The 21,043-nt window shown below is 39.9% G+C and overlaps 1 protein-coding gene across 5 annotated transcripts in view; it reads left to right on the forward strand.

Annotated features, from left to right (window-relative positions):
* The window catches only part of PHTF2 (putative homeodomain transcription factor 2), a 104,718-nt gene that overhangs the window by 74,682 nt on the left and 8,993 nt on the right, over nucleotides 1-21,043 (forward strand). For all 5 annotated transcript variants that reach the window (XM_007670961.3, XM_007670962.3, XM_029077680.2 and 2 more), the window contains 5 exons: nucleotides 5,979-6,197; nucleotides 14,929-15,057; nucleotides 16,526-16,798; nucleotides 17,497-17,628; nucleotides 20,303-20,389. In XM_007670961.3, the coding sequence (XP_007669151.1) occupies nucleotides 5,979-6,197; nucleotides 14,929-15,057; nucleotides 16,526-16,798; nucleotides 17,497-17,628; nucleotides 20,303-20,389 (840 nt within the window). The remainder of the gene's footprint in view (nucleotides 1-5,978; nucleotides 6,198-14,928; nucleotides 15,058-16,525; nucleotides 16,799-17,496; nucleotides 17,629-20,302; nucleotides 20,390-21,043) is intronic.

Genomic DNA, 21,043 nt, shown 5'->3' on the forward strand with positions numbered 1-21,043 from the left:
CTCTCTTGGACCTCCTGACTCATCTCCTCTCTTCAACTTGACTTAAATGTTATATAAATAAGTAGGACCTTTCCGTCTTTTTGTTTATTGCTTTTCTCCTGACCGCTGTCAATTTGGATCCATGTTCAGCAATTGAATAGTAAACAGTAAAGTGTTAGAGGGGAAAAAAAAAACCTCTCCTTATCATTACAGATGTCCATAGACTGTCCCAGAAATGTATATTGTTATGAGTTGAAGGAACTTTGTGACCTTAGAGGAGCCCCTGATGCTTTTTATGTTTTCAACATGGTGAATTTCAGAAAAAGTCTAATTTGGACTACATTTTAAAAATGCAGTTTTAGAGGAAGAAATGAGTACTTTGTATACACTGTAATATTTAAGTCAGAGGACTGAACCCTATAGGATATCACTGTTAGGCAAGACAAAGCACAAATTAAGTTTAATGAAAGTATATAATTTACCTCCCACACCCAATTCACTGAAGTGGCAGGGTGGTCTAGTGGGAAGTGTATTGGCCTATAAGTCAGAGACACTTGCCTGCAGTGAGGCCTTGGGCAAGTCACTTCTCTGTGCCGTAGTTTCCTCAACTTCAAAATGGAGATTCAATACCTGTTCTCCCTGCTACTTGACTTAGTACGTAGTTAAGGGCTTAACAAATACCATACAAAGTATCTAAAATTTATCTCATCGATGACTAGAGTTTTGGGGAATATCGAGCATTTACTTATTCTAGAAAATATCATAATTGTACCTTGCTGGAGGATTATGGAAACTGAAATTGACAGTTTTATGAAAAGTTCTGAGTCTTACATATGGAGCACAAACCAGATTCAGCTCATTCTACTATAATGCAGGGCTATCGTTCTTGCTAACCTCAGGTTAAGCAAAATGTTAGTAATGAGGTACGTGATGTTCTTGCTTTAATTGACACCCTGTACATTTGTACTAATGCTTCCTCAGCATTGCTCATGCTAGACAGACACCTGTTGCTGGAAGAAGAATGTGTTAGGGATTTCTAACAGTGGGAAAACATTCATTATGGAAGAACTGACAGAGTCTGAAAAGGAATTGAGGAAACTGTGAACTTGTTGAGAGCAGGAATGTGTCTGTTGTTATATGGTACTCTCCCAAGCGTTTAGTGCGGTGCTTTGCACACATTAAGCGCTCAATAAATATGAATGAATGAATGAATGTACTCTCTCCAACTGGGGCACATGCTACAGGTCTGTTAGCACTATGTCCATCACTGTTAATACTTTCCATTTGTATGGTGCCTTTTCCCAGAAAAATGTGACACAAGTTCACATGTATTATCAAGTGTCCAGCATCATCTTTCATTGGGTTGATGGCTTGGCTAGCCAACTCCAAATCCTTTTAAACTTTCCTGACAGCCCCATTTCCATTCCTTTAGTTATTTTTGTTGCTCTTCTCTAAACCTCTCCAGCTTCTCTGCATCTCGTTTAAAATACAGAGGTCAAAACTGGATCTTGTGCTCTGAAATAGGCCTGACCAATATCAAGTAAAGTGGAAGGAAGCATCCATATTCCTAATTAATTGGTCTGAATCCTGTTCTGTTTTTAATTATATCATCACATTTTGCTGTCCTATTCCGTTTAGGAATCATGTCTTTTTTCCAGATGCTTATGCCTAGTCAGTCTTCCTTCCACATCTTTTTTTTTTAAATTTTAATTTTTATGGTATTTGTTAAGCACTTACTATGTGCCCGGCACTGATCTAAGCGCGGGGTAGATAACAAGCTAATCAGGTTGGACACGGTTCCTTTTCCACATGGGACTCATAGTCTTAATCCCCATTTTACAGTTGAGGTAATTGAGGCCCAGAGAAGTTAAGTGACTTGCCTAAGGTCACAAAGCAGGCAAGAGGTGGAGTCAGAATTAGAACCCAAGTCCTTCTGATTCCTAGGCCCATGCTCTATCCACTAAGCCACACTCCGTCTCATGAACTGCATCTTTGAAGTTCATTTTTTATCTAGAAATGTACGCCCTTGATTAAGTCATCGAAGCACTTCATCCTTTATCAGAAGACCCATTTTTTGACCAATTGTCCTGGTCATTTCTAATTCTCTTCCTTGCCGCCAAGTGTTGTCTCTGTAATGGAAGGTGATGTGCCTCATTGGCTCAACACGATAGGAAATCTTGAGATTACTCTTTTCCCCCATTGGCAGGAAGCTCTTTTATTTTTCAGGTTTTGTCTCTTTTTCATGGAGGGAGCAGCAGTTCCCTGATAGGTCTCAGGCAGCATCAGGTTGCTCTCCCTGTCTGAGTTGGCTGTCCACAGAAAGTCACTGAGGCACATACCTGCTTTTTTTTCATCCTTTCTTCCTTTGTTAAGATACCAGACAAGAAGGGTTTCTTTGGTTTTTGTTTTTCTAAAAAAACAAAATCAAAAAGCCCCAACTTCTCCAAGTAGTTGCAGAAATGGGAGTTTAGAGCCAGGGCCTTGTAGGCAGACAGTCAACTCTGTGGTATTGTACTCTCCCAAGTGCTTAGTACAGTAGTCTGTATAAAGTAAGTGCTAGGGGAAGGGGTCAGCGTCTAGATAGATGAAATTGGGGCACAGTGAATAAGCTGGCGCTTGAGGAGCAGAGCTTGTGGGCTGGGCCGAACTGGGAGATCACTTAGGTGAGGTAGGATAGATAGACACAGATTAGACAAAGTCCCTGTCCCACTAGGGCTCACAGTCTTAATCCCCATTGGAAACCGAGGCACAGATATGTTAAGTGCCCAAGGGCACGCAGCAGACAAGCAAGGGAGCCGGAATTAGAACCCAGGCTCTGTCCACTAGGCAACACTTTTTCTCATCTGGCTAAATGGATTTGGTGGGACTCTGCACCTCTCAGCTATATTAGGTTTTTGGTTTTTGCACCCAGTTAAAAAAAAATCAATTTCCACAGTGACATCTGGCCTAGATTTGGGAGAGTCCTTGGTCATTATTGAAACCATGGGCATAAAGTGGGTAGCATTCAAAATACAGCCAACCCAAAGCTTTGGACCCCAGAAGAACTCAGTGCCACCAAAAATGGTTAGTGCTCCGCTTGTGGGTAACTCAGCCCTACTGGAAGATCTCTGCACACAGAAAATGAATGACTGAATCTGGTTGGCTGAGGGTCAGCTTTAGCCATTCCCTGAAGACTAGCATGTAGTAACATCAAATGAAAGATACCAGATAACATTCATCTATACATCACCAGATTGCTTAAGAAACACTTCCCACCCTTCCCACTTCCCCTAATGAAAATAACTTATTCCTAAAAAGTTCGTTGTTTCTCTCTCCCCTTTCTCTCTCTCCCTCCCATTTTTCCTCTATCTTTCTATCTCTGTCTCTTATCAGGAAGCCTATATTGGTCACAAAAGAAAGGTGCAAATAGAATCTTAGAGTAGGTTTATCCTTGGGTGGCCAAAATTTAGATCCATGAAAGATTCAGTAGTCCATTTTTGAAGTGAACATATCATGGGTTGAAGCAACCTGAGTCTGCAATCCAAGCAAACCCAGGCACAAATCCTTCCCTAAAAAAATTGGGTTACTCTAGGGGAGTAAACACAGTATTTTCCAGGTACCTTTCATATATTTTGGAAGATGAATCTCTATACAATCATCCTCTTTTTTTTGGTACTCCCCTTGAGTTATTGGATTTGATTTCCAGTTTCTCTCTTGACCCCTAAGGTCTTTCAAATCTGTACTCAGTTCCGGATTTAGCAACTTGGCAACCGTAATCCTTTCTGTCTTTCTGTTTACTAGTTTGGTTTGTACTTTTCCTTGAGGAACTTTTGTTTAAATAGAAACTAGCTGTCTTGAATGTCTTTGTCTCAGTCCCTTTTCCGTGAGGTCTTCCCTATCAGTTCCCTAAATTTACTGAAATCACCTTTCTTCAATTTAACGTTTTGTCTTGCTGATTTCTCTGTGTTGGATCTTAAAAATTTTCCTCTTGTGATTGCATTCACATAGGTTTCCATTCACATTTAGATCATCAAATTCCTCCTCACATGTAAAAAGATATCTACCTTATTTGATCCTTCCTCTTTCTATGGAAGGAATGTGTTCCATAACTCAATCTCACAGTTTTCCTTCTAAAATTATAGTAATGATGAACAAATTAAGAATTATTAATACAAATTAGAGAAATTTTAAATGAAGCAATTTACTATTAAGTTTGAGACAATAGAAAACTTAACAATTGTATATAGTTCCTTGTACATAACCTTACTGATATGCACGGGAGTCAGAGAACCTAGGTTCCAATTCTGACTTCTCCCTGCTGTGTGACCTCGGGCAAGGCACTTAATGTCTCTGTGCCTCAATTCCCTCATCTATAAAATGGGGATTCAGTACCATTTCTCCTTCTTACTTAGACTTCTAGCCCCATATGGGACAGGGAATGTGTCCAATCTAAATGTACTGTCTCTATACCACTACTTAGTAAAATGCTTGGCATATTGTAAGTGCTTAATAAATGTCATTATTATTATTACTATTATCATACTTTCCTACATAAAACAAAGTAGTCAGTTTTACAATGTAAGAATTTATTGTTTATGAACCTCATGTTGAGAAAGATTTACCTTTAAATACTCACCCCTTGCCCAGTGCTACGCACATGCACAAACCCATTTCTTTCAATACCTCGTTATGTTATATCCAAACATACATGTGTTGTGGAAGAAAATTTTTCATCTAGTTAAAACACATACTAAGGCAAGACATATACCGCAAAAAGAAAGAGCACCCAGGTGGAATCTAAGTGAATCAGATTAACTTTTTCTTCCATCCCTCCTAGTATTCTTAAAAAATAGCTCACTTTTTGTTAGACATCTGGCATTTTGTTCTACAATAGGACTGAAAAAAAACACCTGTTTAATCTCTTTGATCTTAATGGAGTCCACACTTTCTACTCCTACTCCTTTCCTTCCTTTTTGACATATAACACAGGCTTTTGTAAACTTGATTGCCTCCATACCTAGTCACAAACTGAATGGAAATAAGAGCAGGTTGTGTAAAACATAATTAACAAACCTGAGAAGTGAGCCAGATTTTTCCCATTTTTATTTTGGAACCAAGTAGAACATTTTTATATTTTAAAATGACTTCTTTCAGTTAGCCCTCAGGTCCTTTCGTAAATCTTTCCTGGGGAGGATTTATAAATCTTTTTTGTATAACCTACAATATAAGTGCAACTTTTTTCAGATGTTTTGATTGTTCCTGGTAAAGGGTTGAATTTGAAACTGGCTTCCTGGAACAAACAGAGTGCAGTTATTATCATTAAATCTTGAATGGCTACATTATATCTAGTGCAATTCAGACCATAATCCATCCCCAGTGATCTTAATCAGAATTTATTGGGAAGTTTAGAATATAGTTACGCTGCCTTTAAAGGCTACCAGGTCTGGTTCATAAGAGTAATTGTATAACTGTGAATCCACATAATTGTGTGACTCTGAAAAGTTAGTGTGCTACACCTGCTCCACCTTCCTCCAACTGACAGTACGATATAGAAAATTTGGGAAAGAGAATCTTTTCTTAGTATTATCATTCTAGGTTGTGCTGCTGTTCATTGGCACTGGATGATAAAATTATGAGATTAGATTATGAGATAAAATGGTAAGATTATGAAAGAACTGGTGTTGCTTTAATTTTTCATGGTTTTTTTTAAAGCGCTTACTATGTGCCAGTCACTGTACTAAGTGCTGGGGTAGATACAAACTAATCAGGGTGGACACGGTCCATGTCCCACATGGGGCTCACAGTCCTCACCATTTTACAGATGAGGTAACTGAGGCCCAGAGGAGTTAAGTGACTTGCCCAGGGTCACATAGCAGACAAGTGGCAGAGCCAGATTTAAAACCAAGGTCCTTCTGACTCCCAGGCCTGTGCTGTATCCAGTAGACCATACTTCTTCTCTAGTTGAATGGAATGTGGTAACAGTATGTAAATTGCATTAATATCAAGTATGTTTCTTTCAGGATGCCCCTAAATCGGGTACTAGTTGCAGCTCACGCTGTTCAAGTTCCAGACAAGATTCTGAAAGCACAAGGCCAGAGTCTGAAACGGAAGATGTATTATGGGAAGATTTGTTGCATTGTGCCGAATGCCGTTCTTCTTGTACCAGTGAGACTGATGTAGAAAATCCTCAAGTAAATCCGTGTATGAAAAAGGAATATAGAGATGACCCTTTCCATCAGGTTAGTGTACAGAAACTTCCAAGTGTCATAAGCCTGTCAAAGGAAATGGAAAAGAAAAATGGTCTTAAAAGTAATACTCCATTTCTTTAAAGCTTTCTTTTGGTATGTGTTCTGACATTTTAAATCATTTTTCAGTTCTCTGACTTTCCATTCTGACCTTCTGATCTAGAAATGAAGTCAGTGTTACTATTTATTCTGTTTAGAAAATTAAATATTTAAATATTTCAGATGTATAGGAGATAGAGTGTTCAGCTTGATGAAATGGATTCCAGTCAATCAACCAATGGTATTTAATGAGCATTTACAGTGTGCGGGGCACTTGGGAGACAATAATAGAGTGTAGCATTTTACAGTTGCACAGCATATATAAACTAGGAAGTAAACACTGAAATGGAAATCTAAGGTGTATTTAAGAAGCTGATTGTTCTGGTGTTTAAGGATCTTGAAATAAACTCCAGGAATATGGGTCATGGAAATTATAAAATGAATAAGCTCTCTTCTCCCCAAGTAAAATTAATGGTGCTATGAGTATTTCCACACAATGAAAGACACTGTTCAAAATTCAGCAAATTATCTGTAGTTCTCCTTTTAATAATAATAATAATAATAATAATAATAAATTATGGTATTTAAGTGCTTACTAGGTGCCAACCACTATTCTAACTGCTGGAATAGATACAAGCTAATCAAGTTGGACACAGTCCCTGTCCCACATGGGGCTCACAGTCTCAATCCCCATTTTACAGATGAGGTAAACTACTTGTTTTGTTTTATTGTCTGTCTCCTCCATTTAGACTGTGAGCCCATTGTTGGGCAGGGATTGTCTCTATCTGTTGCCGAATTGTACACTCCAAGCGATTAGTACAGTGCTATGCACATAGTAAACACTCAATAAATATGATTGAATGAATGAATAGAAGCACAGAGAAGTTAAGTGACTTGGCTAAGGTCACACAGCAGACAAGTGGCAGAGCCAGGATTAGAACCCACAACCTCTGACTCCCAAGCCCGTGCTCTTTCCACTAGGCCATCATCTTTAGCAGCAGAAGTTACATATGCATAGACCTGCTATCATCATCATTTACTTTTTCCCCATCTTGGCTCAAGTGTTGTGGTTGTTGATGCTATTGAATATTTGGAGTTCTTTCTTTCTCTGATTGTAATTTAAAATTTGCTGTGACTATAGTTGGAAATAATTATAGTTAATATAAAGATGAGAAGGTGAAGTGTATGAGACAAGTTTTTCTAAGACTGTAAGGTCAAGCACTTTGAGAAATACAGATTTTAGGGAATATGTCAAGTTTCTCATTGATTTTGGCTGGATGTGGATTATAAATAACTTTAATGTCAGAATAAGAAGAATCTACAGTTACATATTTTGGTGGAGTAACAGATTTAAAGAGTAAATTAAATACTTTTAAAGAAAAATTACAGCATTGAATGTAGTAGGTTTAAAAGGGAACTACAGCAAACACTCTCATTCTTATTCTTTTATAAAAGGCTTTTATACATAAACTAAAAAGATAAAACTGAACAAGTGAAATCCTTATGTAGAGGGGCAGGGGAGATGCAGTGTGACCCACTAGATAGAGCACGAGTCTGGGAGTCTGAAAGACCTGGGTTCTAATCCTGGCTCCATCACTTGTCTGCTGTGTTACTTTGGGCGAGTCACTTCACTTCTCAGGGACTCAGTTCCATCACCTGTAAAATGAGGATTAAGACAGTGAGCTCCGTATGGGACAGGGACTGTTTCCAACTGGATTACCTTGTATCTACCCCAGCAGTTAGAACAGTGCGTGGCACATAGTAAGTGCTTAACAACAACCATGTATCATATTATTATTATTATGCTTTTCTCATTGTTGTCCTTAGTAGTGTTTATATTCGCAGTAGGTTAGTCCTTGGGTTCTTCCCGGAGAGGAGGAGGTGGGATTTGAGGATACGGTCTGAGTATGAAAGTGACAAGAAGCCCTCTTTGGAGCCAGATGGAGATCTAAGCAGCAAGTGAGATTAAACCATCCCTGTTTATTTTTTTCTTTTCCTTTTTTTTCTTTTTTTTGACTCCCATATCCTGGCTTGGTCCAAGGAAGGCAAGTTCCCCTGCCCATTTTCTCCTGGCTAATGCGGAGTAGAGTGAACAGGGCCTCATGCGCTCTCATATTTCACTCTTTTCTGTCTCTCTCCTTTATAAAGTACAACTGACCCTTCCACATTGAATCTCCTTTGATCTCCAGTACTTTGGAAACAGTCTAACTCTGCATGTGAGGAGACTTGCATTCTAGTCTCAGCTCTACAAGTGGGGGAATGCCTGCCAGGGCAGTGCCATCAGTAGATAATTTTTTGTTGTTGTTGTTGTTTTTTAAATGGTATGTGTTATGTGCTTCCTATGTCAAACACTGTTCTTAGCACTAGGGTAGGTACAAATTAATATGGTCAGATACAGTCTCTGTCCTTCATGGGGTTCATATATAATCCCCATTTTAGAGTTGGGGAAACTGAGGCCTACATTGGGAGCCCCATTCAGGATAGGGACTGTGTCCAACTTAACAACCTTGTATCTACCCCAGTGCTTAGTACAGTGCCTGACACATAGTAAGCGTTTAACAAATGCCATTTAAAAAAAAAAATGTCTTGCCCAAGTTCACACAGCAAACAGTTGACAGAAGTGGGATTAGAACTGAGGTTCTCTGAATCCCAGGCCCCTGTTCTTTCCACTAGTCCACTAGTCCTTTTCCAACTGGAAAACCCCTGGGGCTCTCTGCAAGATATCTAGCCGCAGCAGGAATGCCCCAGATTGGCTGAGTAACTTAGGCAGCGAAGATCATAGCGGTTATCAAATCGGTTATCAAAACCAACATCTGCTGGTTTATGGCATGCATGTCAATTGGCCATAAATGGGTCCTTCATATAAAAAGTCATTATGAGCACTCCTCAGTCTGTTGGAGAGTCCCGACCTCCTACTTGCCTGTTGCATAGCATTCCCCAGTGGGAGTTGGGATCAGGATCGTGTGAGCGATACCGAGAAAACCACTCAATATGTTCAATTCCTCGGCATCGTTCCCGGGCCTTCAGATTCAGGAGCGAGGCGGGAGACTCCATCTTTTCATCGTAGCTGCTGCAAAGGGCACAGTTTTCTGTCATTTTCATTGTTACTTGAATTTATTTATTCCATGACTTTTTCCACTGTAGCTCTGCACATTTGAGAGTCTTAAACATTTGGATTCTACCAGTGGGTTGGCAAGTTCATCTGCTTCACCCGAAGTTGAGTCATGGTGAGGTGGAGAAGTTACCTTACATCTAAAGATTCCAGATACAATTATTGTTTTCACTTGAAAGGCAACTTATTAGTCTTCCTGTGAACCTAGGCAAAGTGACATCAGCTGCTAGTTGTGGTCAAGACGGGTTTCAACACAGCTTGCTATAGGATCTGTTTCTCAACATTCAGTTAAAATAGTCTTTGACCGCATGGGCCTGTTGGCACAGGTTTTCAGCTTTCCACTGTAAATCTAGAATCAGCCTATAAGAAAGAATCTCCCTGGAGATAATCCGTCAAAGTCATGCTAGAACGGAATCGTGGTACACCACTGGAGAAGAAATATTAAAAGATGATGATTTAGGTTCTTCATTCTTAGCCAAAATTTTTCATTCCTTTCATCCCTTAAAACTGGAAGCATTATCCTCACCCAGATCATCACTTCTAGTTTCCATTGCACCGATCATGAAGCACGAGGGTCCCTTTTAACTTCCTAAATTCATCTTGCTGAGTATAAATGACTAGTTTTCCTGTTTTAACAAAAAGTGGCCTTTGCTCTTTTTAGTAGCGCTTTTCTGTGCTTCTGTGATTTTAAATAGTATGGAGTCCCTAGTCACCTACCAGTAATTGAGCACTGTGAAATGGTGAAGATTTTGAATTGCTGAGCCCCTGATTTAGGTCTTTATTACCGATTCAGATGTGTGTGTCCCTGTCCCACCCATCTAGTCTCTGTTGAATTGTTTTCTGGGTTCCTCTTTGTACTTTCGTGGCCTCCTGAGCCATGGTTGATTTTCTGCACACCACTCAATGCTTTTTCCCTTGCCTTTGCTGTTATTGATTAGCCTTCAAGGCTCTCCAAGAGCCTTGAAGCTGGAGGTGAGTGAGACACTGGCAGATTACACATCATCAGTCATGTATTTTTTGAGAACTTAGCATGTGCAGAATAGTGTACTAAGCACTTGGGAGACAAAAGTACCACAGAGTGGGTAGAAATATTGCCTGCTTATGTGACAAGTTTAAAGAAAACATAGTTGTTGAACCCACTTGTCCCTGGGAATCCCAATTCACAATGGGATGTTTTCATTGGCAACACAGAATTTAATGCTGGACCAGATTCTGCCACTTAAGAACACTGTTCCAGCATGCCCTCATATACAAAGAAGTAGAAAAGCAAATTAAGAAGGTGAACATTTCTTAGGTAGATTGTTTACAGAGTGATGTATCAGCAAACATGGAGCTTCATATAAAATTTGAAGATTGAAAAACTGTAGTTCAATCCAGCCTTCCCTGACTGTGGGAGACCTGCATTTATGGCAGTGAGCTCTCTAAAGCTGCCCACCACACGCCCCCTCCCCCCCCCCAAGCTGCTTCATCAGCATATTCAGCATCAAGTGTCAGGATGACATTAGCAGCAGTGGAGCCCTGAGATACTTTGAGGCAGCAACCTCTCACAACTCAGTGTCAAAGGAAGGGATGGATGCATGGCATGGACATGGAAGGCATGGATACATGATACATGATAACAGGGTACTCAAACAGCTGCCAGGTAGTCACTGGAAATGGGACAGACAGGTATTTTTTTTAATGGTGTTTGTGAAGCACTTACTTTGTGCCAGGCACTGCCCTAGGCACTGGGACAGAGACAAGCTAATCAGGTTGGATCAGTCCATGTTCCATACGGGGCTCACAGTCTTAATTCCCATCTAACAGATGAGGGAGCTGAGGCCCAGAGAAGTGAAGTGACTTGCCCAAGGTCACACAGCAGACAGATGGTCGAGCTGAGATTAGATCCCAGGTCCTTCCGACTCCCAGGCCTGGGCTCTATCCACTAGGCGACACCACTTAGTAAGAAGCAGCATGGCCTAGTGGATAGGAACGGCACAAGGAATGTTTCAAAAACATAGTGAAGAACATTGCAATGCTGCAGAATGTTGAGTGAAATGAAGAACATTGCAATGCTGCAGAATGTTGAGTGAAAACAGGCGATGGGGCTGGCCTACTTTGAGAGGATGGTAAGGGTAGCTGCCCTTGAGCTGACTTTAGAAAGAACAGGAGACTAAAGAACGATTCAAAAAGGGGCAAGTGCAGCACAGCAGCCAGGAACCAGTGTACGTGAATACAGGAATACAGCGGGGAGTGAATCATCAATGACACACACTTGTCCTTTCAGTCACATGTGTGCCTGGAGAGGATTCCAGCATCAATAATTGTATCATAAAACTGAAAGAGCTGGTGCATATTCTTCCTCTCTTTTCCACCCACAGATAAAGGCAAGCTTTAATTGGACACCAGAGACATCTACTGCTTGTTTCTTGAATTGCAGATGAAACCTTTTTTTAGGCATCTGATATTTAGTTACGTTTGTATGATTGTATATACCTCTATTTGTTATTTGTAGTAGAAGATGGTGTTACTGATAGTGTGCGATCTAGTGGCAATAGTATGGGCCTAGCAGTCAGAGTACCTAAACTGTAATCCAGGCCCTGCTGCTTTACTGCTACATGATCTTGGGCAAATCACATAACTTTTCTGGGCCTCAGTTTGCTCATCTGCAAAATAAGGCTTAAATATTGGTTCTCCCTCCCATGTAGATTGTGAGCCCCATGTGGGACAGGGACTGTGTCTGACCGGATTATTTCATGTCTACCTCAGAGCCACTGTATCCCAGACTCTACTCTGCTTGGCAAAGAGTAAGTGCTTAACATATATTACTATTATCATCATCATCATCATCATCATCATTTTTGTTGGTAGGGACTGAGTCCAATCTGATTAATTTGTATCTACCCCAACACTTAGTACGGATCTTGGCACATAGTGCATAACAAATACCATTATTATTATTATTATCATTGGCATGTGGGACAGTGACTGTGTCCAGCCTGATGATCTTGTATCTATTTCAGCAGCTAGTACATACTCGTCAACACTTAACAAATACCATAATAATGATTAGTATTATCTAAATCACACCTTGTTTTTATTATTCATTAACTTTTCTTCTATTGATAGTGGTGCTTGACTATGGTTATAACTTCATATCTAGAAAAATGTTTACTATTTGCAGTGGTGGGGTAAATAATCTGATCTCATGAAAGGAATTATGATTGTCACTCTGCTGTGTTTTTCCCTGTGTGTGTGCATTTATCACTGTATATTTAAAAGTTGAAACACTGATGCAGTTTTACTCTCCCAAGACTCAAAATGTTACATGAATTTCTTAAACCTATCAAAACTTTTTCCCTCCTATTAGTGTATTTAGTGTTGTCATTAAGTGCTTTCTATATGTCAAATGCTATTCTTAGCATTCTGGTAAGATGCACGTTAGCTCAGGTACAGTCCTCATCCTGCATGGAACTTGCACTGTAAGGAGGAGGGAGAACAGGCATTGAAACCCCATTTTACAGAAGAGGAAACTGTGGTACAGAAAAGTTAAGTTACTTGCCCAAGATCACACGGCAGTAGAAGGAGTGTGGCCTAGTGGAAAGACCCCTGGGCCTGGGAGTCAAAGGACCTGGGTTCTTATCCCAGCTCAGCCACTTGTCTTTTGTGTGACCTTGGGCAAGACACTTAACTTCGCCATGCCTCATTGTCCTCCTCTGCAAAAATAGGGATTTAATACCTGATCCCCCTCCTACTTAAACTCTGAGCCTTATAGGGCATGGAGACTTGTATCTGAACTGATGAACTTGTATCTACTCCAGCACTTAAAATAGTGTGCAACACATAGTAAGCATTTAACAAATACCATCATTATTTACAACCTATAAAGAAACATGAAAAATGTACAAACAAACAAGAGCTATTCAGGGAAAGGAATAAAGAAATGGAGTAGTAAGGAGATTTCTCTGGTATTTGTTATTTGAAAAAAACAACTCCCTTGTAGGGATGAAGTTAATTAACTGGTGGGAGCATAAGACAGCGCTGTTTCTGGCTCAGTCTAATTGATCATGCAGCCCAGTATTCGGACTCCAACAGCATGCTAGATCCAGTACTTAGAACCATGCTTGTCACATATTAAGCACTTAAGTACCATAATTATTTTTTTACTGTTATTTTGGGGGAAAGTGAGACAGTCTGCTTGGCCTCCATCATAACGAATAAGGACGTAGTATTGAATGTTCTTACCTTTTCCCTCAAATTCCTTACTTTCTCTCTGATAACTCATTCTGGATCCCTTATCCAAATCTACCCAAAACCCCCTTTAAACCTGTTGTTATGTTTGTGGTACCTATCAATCAATCAATCGTATTTATTGAGTGCTTACTACGTGCAGAGCGTTGTACCAAGCGCTTGGAAGAGTACAGTGCAACAGAATCAACAGACATGTTCCATAATCATTTGTTCAATCATATTTATTGAGCCCTTAATGTGTGCAGAGCACTGTGCACTTGGGAGAGTACAAAACAACAATAAACAGCATAAATACAGAAATTACGGATATGGACATAAATCCTGCGGGGCCAAGGGTGGGGTAAATAGCAAGTGCTAAGTATCCTAAAAAGGAAATAAGATCCAAATCTCAACCTCCCCAGTGCATCTGAATTCTGTAATCGGTTGTATTATGTGCTAATAACCCTAATCTGGCAGCAGTAATATGAAGGTATTTAGATACAAGGACAGGCTTACAACTAAGCATTTCCTGTAGACATCATTTTAATATGGCTTTCACAACTAGCCCGTTATGGGACTATGGGAGAAGTGTTAATTAAAATTGCATAAAAAGAGAGCTCAATTTTCTAGTACTTTTGGTAGGAGTGTTAACCCTTTCAGGCCTCTAGGGAACTATTTTAGTGTGTCGCCTCAGAAGTAGTAGTGTACCCTGCAGTGATGTAATGGTCCCCTGACATTTTAAAAGGGTTAGTGCTCCTCAAAAAGTGTTCTACTTGCTACCAGGGAGCAGGCACTGTGAAACCTGGGTTCAGTAAACTGAATAATGCATACTATAAAGCAGTGCTCAGCAAATACTTTGGCACATGCCAACTCATTTATGCCGATCATCATATCTTTTATATATACATTTATTTGATGGTAAATTCACTTTTTCCCAAACCATTCTATTTGTAAATGTTTTTATGTCTGCATTTGCTGTTTAGAATGTAAGCTCCTTAAGGGCAGGGAACGTCGCTATTTGGGGGGGGGGGGGTTGTTTACTTGTCAGGCGTTTAGAAAAGCATGTAAATGAAAAGTGAAAGTTGACTATGCAGATTGGTGAACTAAGATTACATTTTTTGAGCTCTGTTAAGATGTTAATCTGGAGGGAAATATTTAATATATTTCCCATTAATAATGATGGTATTTTGTTAGGTACTTACTATGTGTCAAGCACTATTTTAAGCATTGTGTTATATACAAGTTAATCATTGTGGTGATTATCCAAAGCACTAATCTTGTGATCTTTCATTTCTTCAGAAGGTATATAGAAACATTTCCAAATAAGTGCCTGTACCATTTTGATCTGTATTATTCTTTTTCTAGAGTCACTTACCCTGGCTCCACAATTCCAACCCAGGGTTAGAAAAAGTCAGTGCAATTGTATGGGAGGGTAATGACTGCAAGAAAGCTGACATGTCTGTCCTTGAAATCAGTGGAATTATTATGAACCGAGTAAGTATTCTTTCCATTTGTCCTTTTAATTCACCTCTAAAACTTAAACGTCGTTAGATGGTTGGGGGAAATGTCATCTGCGGTTCTTTTCTCACAGCTTGGGATATGTCTAATTTTAAGAGTGGTTTAGAGCTGTAATCAGTAAGACTAAGCATTACTATGAAACACATCTTAATTCATAAGATCTAAAATGCTGTTCTTTCCTCTTAGTCCTTGTTTGCATGCTTTTTATCCATCAGAAAGAAACAGTAGCTAAGTCCCTGTGAGCAGTGGTATACTTGCATTTCATTTCTGCCCTGAAGAAGAGTTCACAAATGGTTCAGTATATGGAAATGTTCATCAATATAGATAATGTTTACTGTTCTCTCTCTTTCTCCCTCTCTCTCTCCCTCCCTTTCCCCCCACCCACACATACTGACATCAGTTTCAGTGGCAAAGAGCATCAGTAGCCTAAAGAGCAGTATTCATGAAGAAGTTTTCATAGAAAGTTTTAGTGTCCCAGCATTAGATTTTTATTTTAAAATCGTATGGAGGCTTTGTAATCTGCATAGGCATATTTTTTTTTGTATTCTCCTGGGTGTGAGATTTTTGATTCTCCGTTGTCTCTGTCCTTAGAGCAGAGCCTGAAGCTTCTTACCTCACGGCTTCCATGTACGATCAGCTCTCCGATAACACAGGGGCTGTATTCTTGAAGAACTCTGTGTTCAAGAACCATTTCCAACCATTTCTAACCATTTCTAGCCGGACACCACCTCTGGCTGCGTCCTGACTGATAGAAGTTGTCAGAAGAATGTTCCTTAATTCTTCCAACACCTGCTATCCAAAATGCCTAGTCAAAAACACACATTGTGGAAGAATTGATTGTATCTCCCCACTATGGAATTCTCTAAGTCTTCCCGCTAGTTTCTTTTCTATTTTTTTCTCCTTGTTACCTCTCTGTCCAATTACTACTGCCATCCCAGTGGTTTAAAGCTTTTCTGAGATTTTTGGTGTCTAAAAGTTCGCTGGGTGACTCTTTGGAGGAAACATACCTTAAAAATTAAATAAGTGAGTTGGCAGGAGCTCTTCAGACTAAACTGAATGAATTGAACTATTGTGGTCAGGACAATTTTTTTTTTTAAATGAGACTGCTATTGCTGCCTTTGTCAGGAATATTTATATCAATCTTGATTAGTGAAAGTTTAGAATAGGCCAGAAAATCTTAAAATGATGAACAATTCTGAATTGCTTCTGACTATAAGAACTGTACTACTGTTTGTGATTTGACTAGATGATGAACTAAAATGGAATGACTAATTTTATCTATATCTCTATATGTAAATTTAGTTTAGTAACTAATGATGCTTAAATAATGGAAATTGTCACTCATATCTATCAAAGTAGTTCTGAGCTGTGACTAATGAAGTTTTGCATCACGTGAATGCACCAAAGGCAAGAAGTAAATTTGAATAATTTATCTCTTTTTTAGGTGAACAATTATATACCAGGAATAGGATACCAAATTTTTGGAAATGCAATATCCTTAATCCTGGGGTTAACTCCGTTTGTGTTCCGGCTTTCCCAAGCAACAGACTTGGAGCAGCTCACAGCACACTCTGCTTCAGAACTTTATATCATTGCATTTGGCTCGAATGAAGATGTTGTGGTCCTCTCTATGGTTCTGGTCAGCTTTGTGGTCCGAGTTTCTCTTGTCTGGATCTTCTTTTTTCTCCTTTGTGTGGCAGAGAGAACATACAAACAGGTAGGCATGATATAAGCCTTTCATCATTTCTTCATGGAAGTAAGAATTCAGAGTACGTCGTTCAAAAGCATTGCTTAAGACTTGAGGGAAATAGAATATGTTAAAGCAGGATTGTGACTGTGTGTTTTCCAGGTTGGGATATTGACTGATTAATAAAGACATACAGAGTTCAAAACTTTAACACTTAAGTACATATATTTTATGCTCTATTGCTTTGTCCTAGCTATAATTTATTTGAATGTCTGTATCCAGACTAGAATGTAAACTCCTTGAGGGCAGGAATTATTGTGCACTCCCAGGTGTACAGTATAGTACTCTCCACAGAGGATGTAATCAATAAATGCTATTAACCGATTGATGTACCTCTGCACATAACTGCTGACACCCTTGCTGCCAGGGGACACAGAAAGGACTTGAATCAAAGCCTGGAGCACAAAAAATAGCAATGGAAATGGCAGCCTAAGAATATGAAAAAGATTCTGTAATTCATTTTGTACCCCTGATAAAACAACTGATAAAATCTGTGAAAATAGCCCAGTATAATAATACTTTATTGTATCTTAATTTAGCCTTGTTAATTCCATTTCTACCTAGTTGAATAGTATCATTTAAACATTGATAGCCAATGTTTATCTGATCTTGCTGTCCTTCTTTTTATCTTTTGCTCAACAATTTACTCTCCTGTTGATCATCTGCAGAGACTACTTTTTGCCAAACTTTTTGGACATTTAACATCTGCTAGAAGAGCTCGAAAATCAGAGGTGCCTCATTTCCGACTGAAGAAAGTGCAGAATATAAAAATGTGGCTCTCTCTACGTTCTTACCTTAAGGTAAAATAGCTCTGATGAGCTGTCTTTGGGTTGAAAGTCACTTTAAATGTTCTATTTCCACCAATCTCTAAACCCCTCACTCTTGTCTGTCAGTGTGTGTGTCTGTGTGAATTGCCACATGAAACTGAAGTCATAAGGTCACACTGCTTTTATAGTTCTGGTTGAAATATATCCCTGAGAAATTTGCCTGACAATTATGTCCAGTCAACTCTTTAGAACTTTTATTTTTCATGTCTTTTTAAAATGCTTACAACCACCCAAAGTAGGTGACTCTGGGGCATTTATAAGGAAATCACCAGGAATTTGAGCACCTCTCAACTGGATAGTAAGCACTTAACAAATACCATCATTATTATAGTGCTCTCTATGGAAAATTATTATTATGTTATAGCATTTAATAAGCACTTAACTGTGAGCTAAGCACAGGGGTCGATGCAAGCTTAGCAGTTCAGACACAGTCCCTGTCCCATTTGGGTCTCACAATCTGTTTTACATATGGGGCACAGAGAGGCTAAGTGTCTTGCCCAAGGTCACCCAGTAGGCCAGTATTAGAGCTGGGATTAGAACCTGGGGTCTCCTAGTGGATAAAGCATGGGCCTAGGAGTCAGAAGGACCTGGATTCTAATCCCATCTCCACCATGTGACTGCTCTGTGACCTTGGGCAAGTCACTTAACTTCTCTGCACCTCACTTACTGCATCTCTAAAATGGGGATTAAGATTGTGAGCCCCATGTGGGACAGGGACCATGTCCAACCTGATTACCTTCTGTCTATCCCAGTGCTTAGTACAGTGCCTGACACATAGTGTTTAATACCATTAAAAAAATAAAGGGTCAGGGAGTCCCAGGCCAGAAGAGAGACGTCATCGCACCCAACTTCCTGCCGTCTAGGACGAAAAGTTTCTGCTGCTTTACCTAACAGTCTTCTTGGCCAAGGGATTGTACAAAAGTAGATGCTTAATTCTGGATGTCGTGTTTCTTGTTCCCATGAGCCAGCAGAGGGAGCCCACTTCTTAGAAATAACAGCACAGAGCTCGAGAAAGATGATCTCCAGCGTTGTCTCCCTGACTACCGCATTACCAGCCCTGTTGGGTATCCTGTGGAAAGAGCACCGCTCTGGGAGTCCGAAGACCTAGATACTAACCCCGTTCCACTTGCCAGCCTAGGTGCTAATCACTGCAGTGGTTACCTTGGCAACCAACAGCTGTGTTATAATACTACAAGAAATAGTGTCACTAGTGGAACGTGTTCGGGGCTGGGAGGTGGAGGACCTGGTCCCATCTTTGCCACTTGTGTGCTGTACACCCTTGGGAACTCATTTCATGGCTCTGTGACTCAGTTTTCTCTGTAAAATGCAGAACCAATACCATTTCTCCTATTTAGACTGGGACCTCCAACAGGGACTGCATCTTAGTTGATTAACTTGTATCTACCCCATTGCTTAGAATAGTGCTTGACACGTAGTAATCACTTAAATACTATAATTATTATTACAGCCCAGCATCAGCACTGTGCGGCTATCATCTGGCCATAAATGAGCCCTGCACATAAATAATATTATCATTATTTATACAGTACAACAGAATTAGCAGACACATTCTTTGCCAAAAACAAGCTTACAGTCTAGAACAAACCACTGTTAGCAGGAGGAACTGTCAACTGTGTGGCTGATATGGGGAATGACTTGCTTGTGGGAAAGTGATTGATGTAGTGACAGAGAAGCAGTGTGATCTAGTGGATAGAGCGTGGTCCTGGGAGTCAGAAGGACTTGGGTTTTAATCCAGGCTCTGCCACTTGGTCTGCTGAATGACCCTGGGCAATTCGTAGTAAAGTGCTCTACAATTAACTCGATTGAACGAATGAATGAAGTCACTCAACTTCTCTATGCCTCAGTTATCTCATCTGTAAAATGGGGGTTGACTGGGAGCCCCATGTGGGGCATGGACTTTGTCCAATCTAACTCTCTTGTATCTACCCTAGTGCTTGGTACAATGCCTGGTGCATAGTAAGCACAAAACAAATACCATAGAGAAAAAAGTGTGACAGCCCCCAGATCATCAGAGGGGTTTCACCCCCGACTCTTGTAGATTTCCAATCCTGGGAGTGGATGAGGTGTGGGGAAAAGGGTGGACCAGTGGCAACCAGAGCGGGAAAGTGGAGGAGAAATCATGTGGACCATCAGGAGAGGGAGGCCAACTTCAAAGTTGTGAGAACCAAGACACAAAGACCCACCTCCAGTCAGCCCTGTGACTGGGATCCCAGCAATCTGAAGGTCTGGGAGTCTGGAATCAGATTGACGAATCCCTGATATGCCCGATATGAGAAGAAATGGCATGCATCGTGATCAATAATAAATTCAGCGACCCTTCACGATGTAGGCCATTTCAAGACCCTTTTGTCTTACTAGATTGTAAGCTCCTTGAGAGCTGGGATTGTGTCTACCAACTCTCCCAAGCACTTAGTACAGTTCTCTACGCACAGTAAGTGCTCAATAAATACCATTGATTGATTCTCCGTTTTCCTGCTGTTGACAAGTCACTGGGGAATAATCACACTCTAGTCCATTTAATAGATGAGGGAGTTTATAAGATTTTTGAGCCATCATGGAGTGTGATCATTAACTGCATCTTCAGTTGTTAATGACTAAAGGCATAAATAAACATTTCCCTTTTCAGCGGCGAGGCCCCCAGCGATCCGTTGATGTGATTGTATCATCTGCTTTCCTGTTGACTATATCTGTTGTTTTCATCTGCTGCGCTCAGGTGAGTTAATTTGCCTCAGGTAGGCACAATCTTGACCAAATTATTACCGTAATAATAATAAAAAGCCAAACAGTCCTAGCCTAGAGCCTTTACCTTACACCATTTTTTACTCGGTTGGTAGAATAAATGATTGGTAGCTAATTTTTTCTCTTATGTTTGTGTTCTTCGTAACAATGATGGAAATAATTAGGCTAGGGAAAGAAATAGTCTTGTAAAAGAATACTTTTCCATAGTTTGCATGTCATCAGTGGCATTTATTGAGCGCTTACTCTGTGCAGAACCATGTACTAAGTGCATTTATTGTTTTTTCTGGAATTCCTTAACTTCAGATCATCATTATGACGTGAATGTTACAGACATAAAACAGGCTTTTCAATAGTTAAGATTAGCCTTTCCTCCAAGGTATATGAAAATAATGAGTTTATTGTTCTCCCTGACACTTAGATGTAGTGTTACTAATTCTAAAATATTGGAACCCCTAATAAACAATTTATGACATGATATTCATTCCAATTTGTTGGCTAGCACAGAAATTCAATATCTCACCTTAGATATTCTTGATATATTGTAGACTAGACTTATTTTTGTTTTGCAGAAGCTTAAAGCGACTTCTCATCTCCTCCTTATACCTGGAATAAAATGCACAGTTGGTGG

Source organism: Ornithorhynchus anatinus, chromosome 13 (genome assembly GCF_004115215.2).
Source record: "Ornithorhynchus anatinus isolate Pmale09 chromosome 13, mOrnAna1.pri.v4, whole genome shotgun sequence".
Taxonomy (NCBI): Eukaryota; Metazoa; Chordata; class Mammalia; order Monotremata; family Ornithorhynchidae; genus Ornithorhynchus; species Ornithorhynchus anatinus.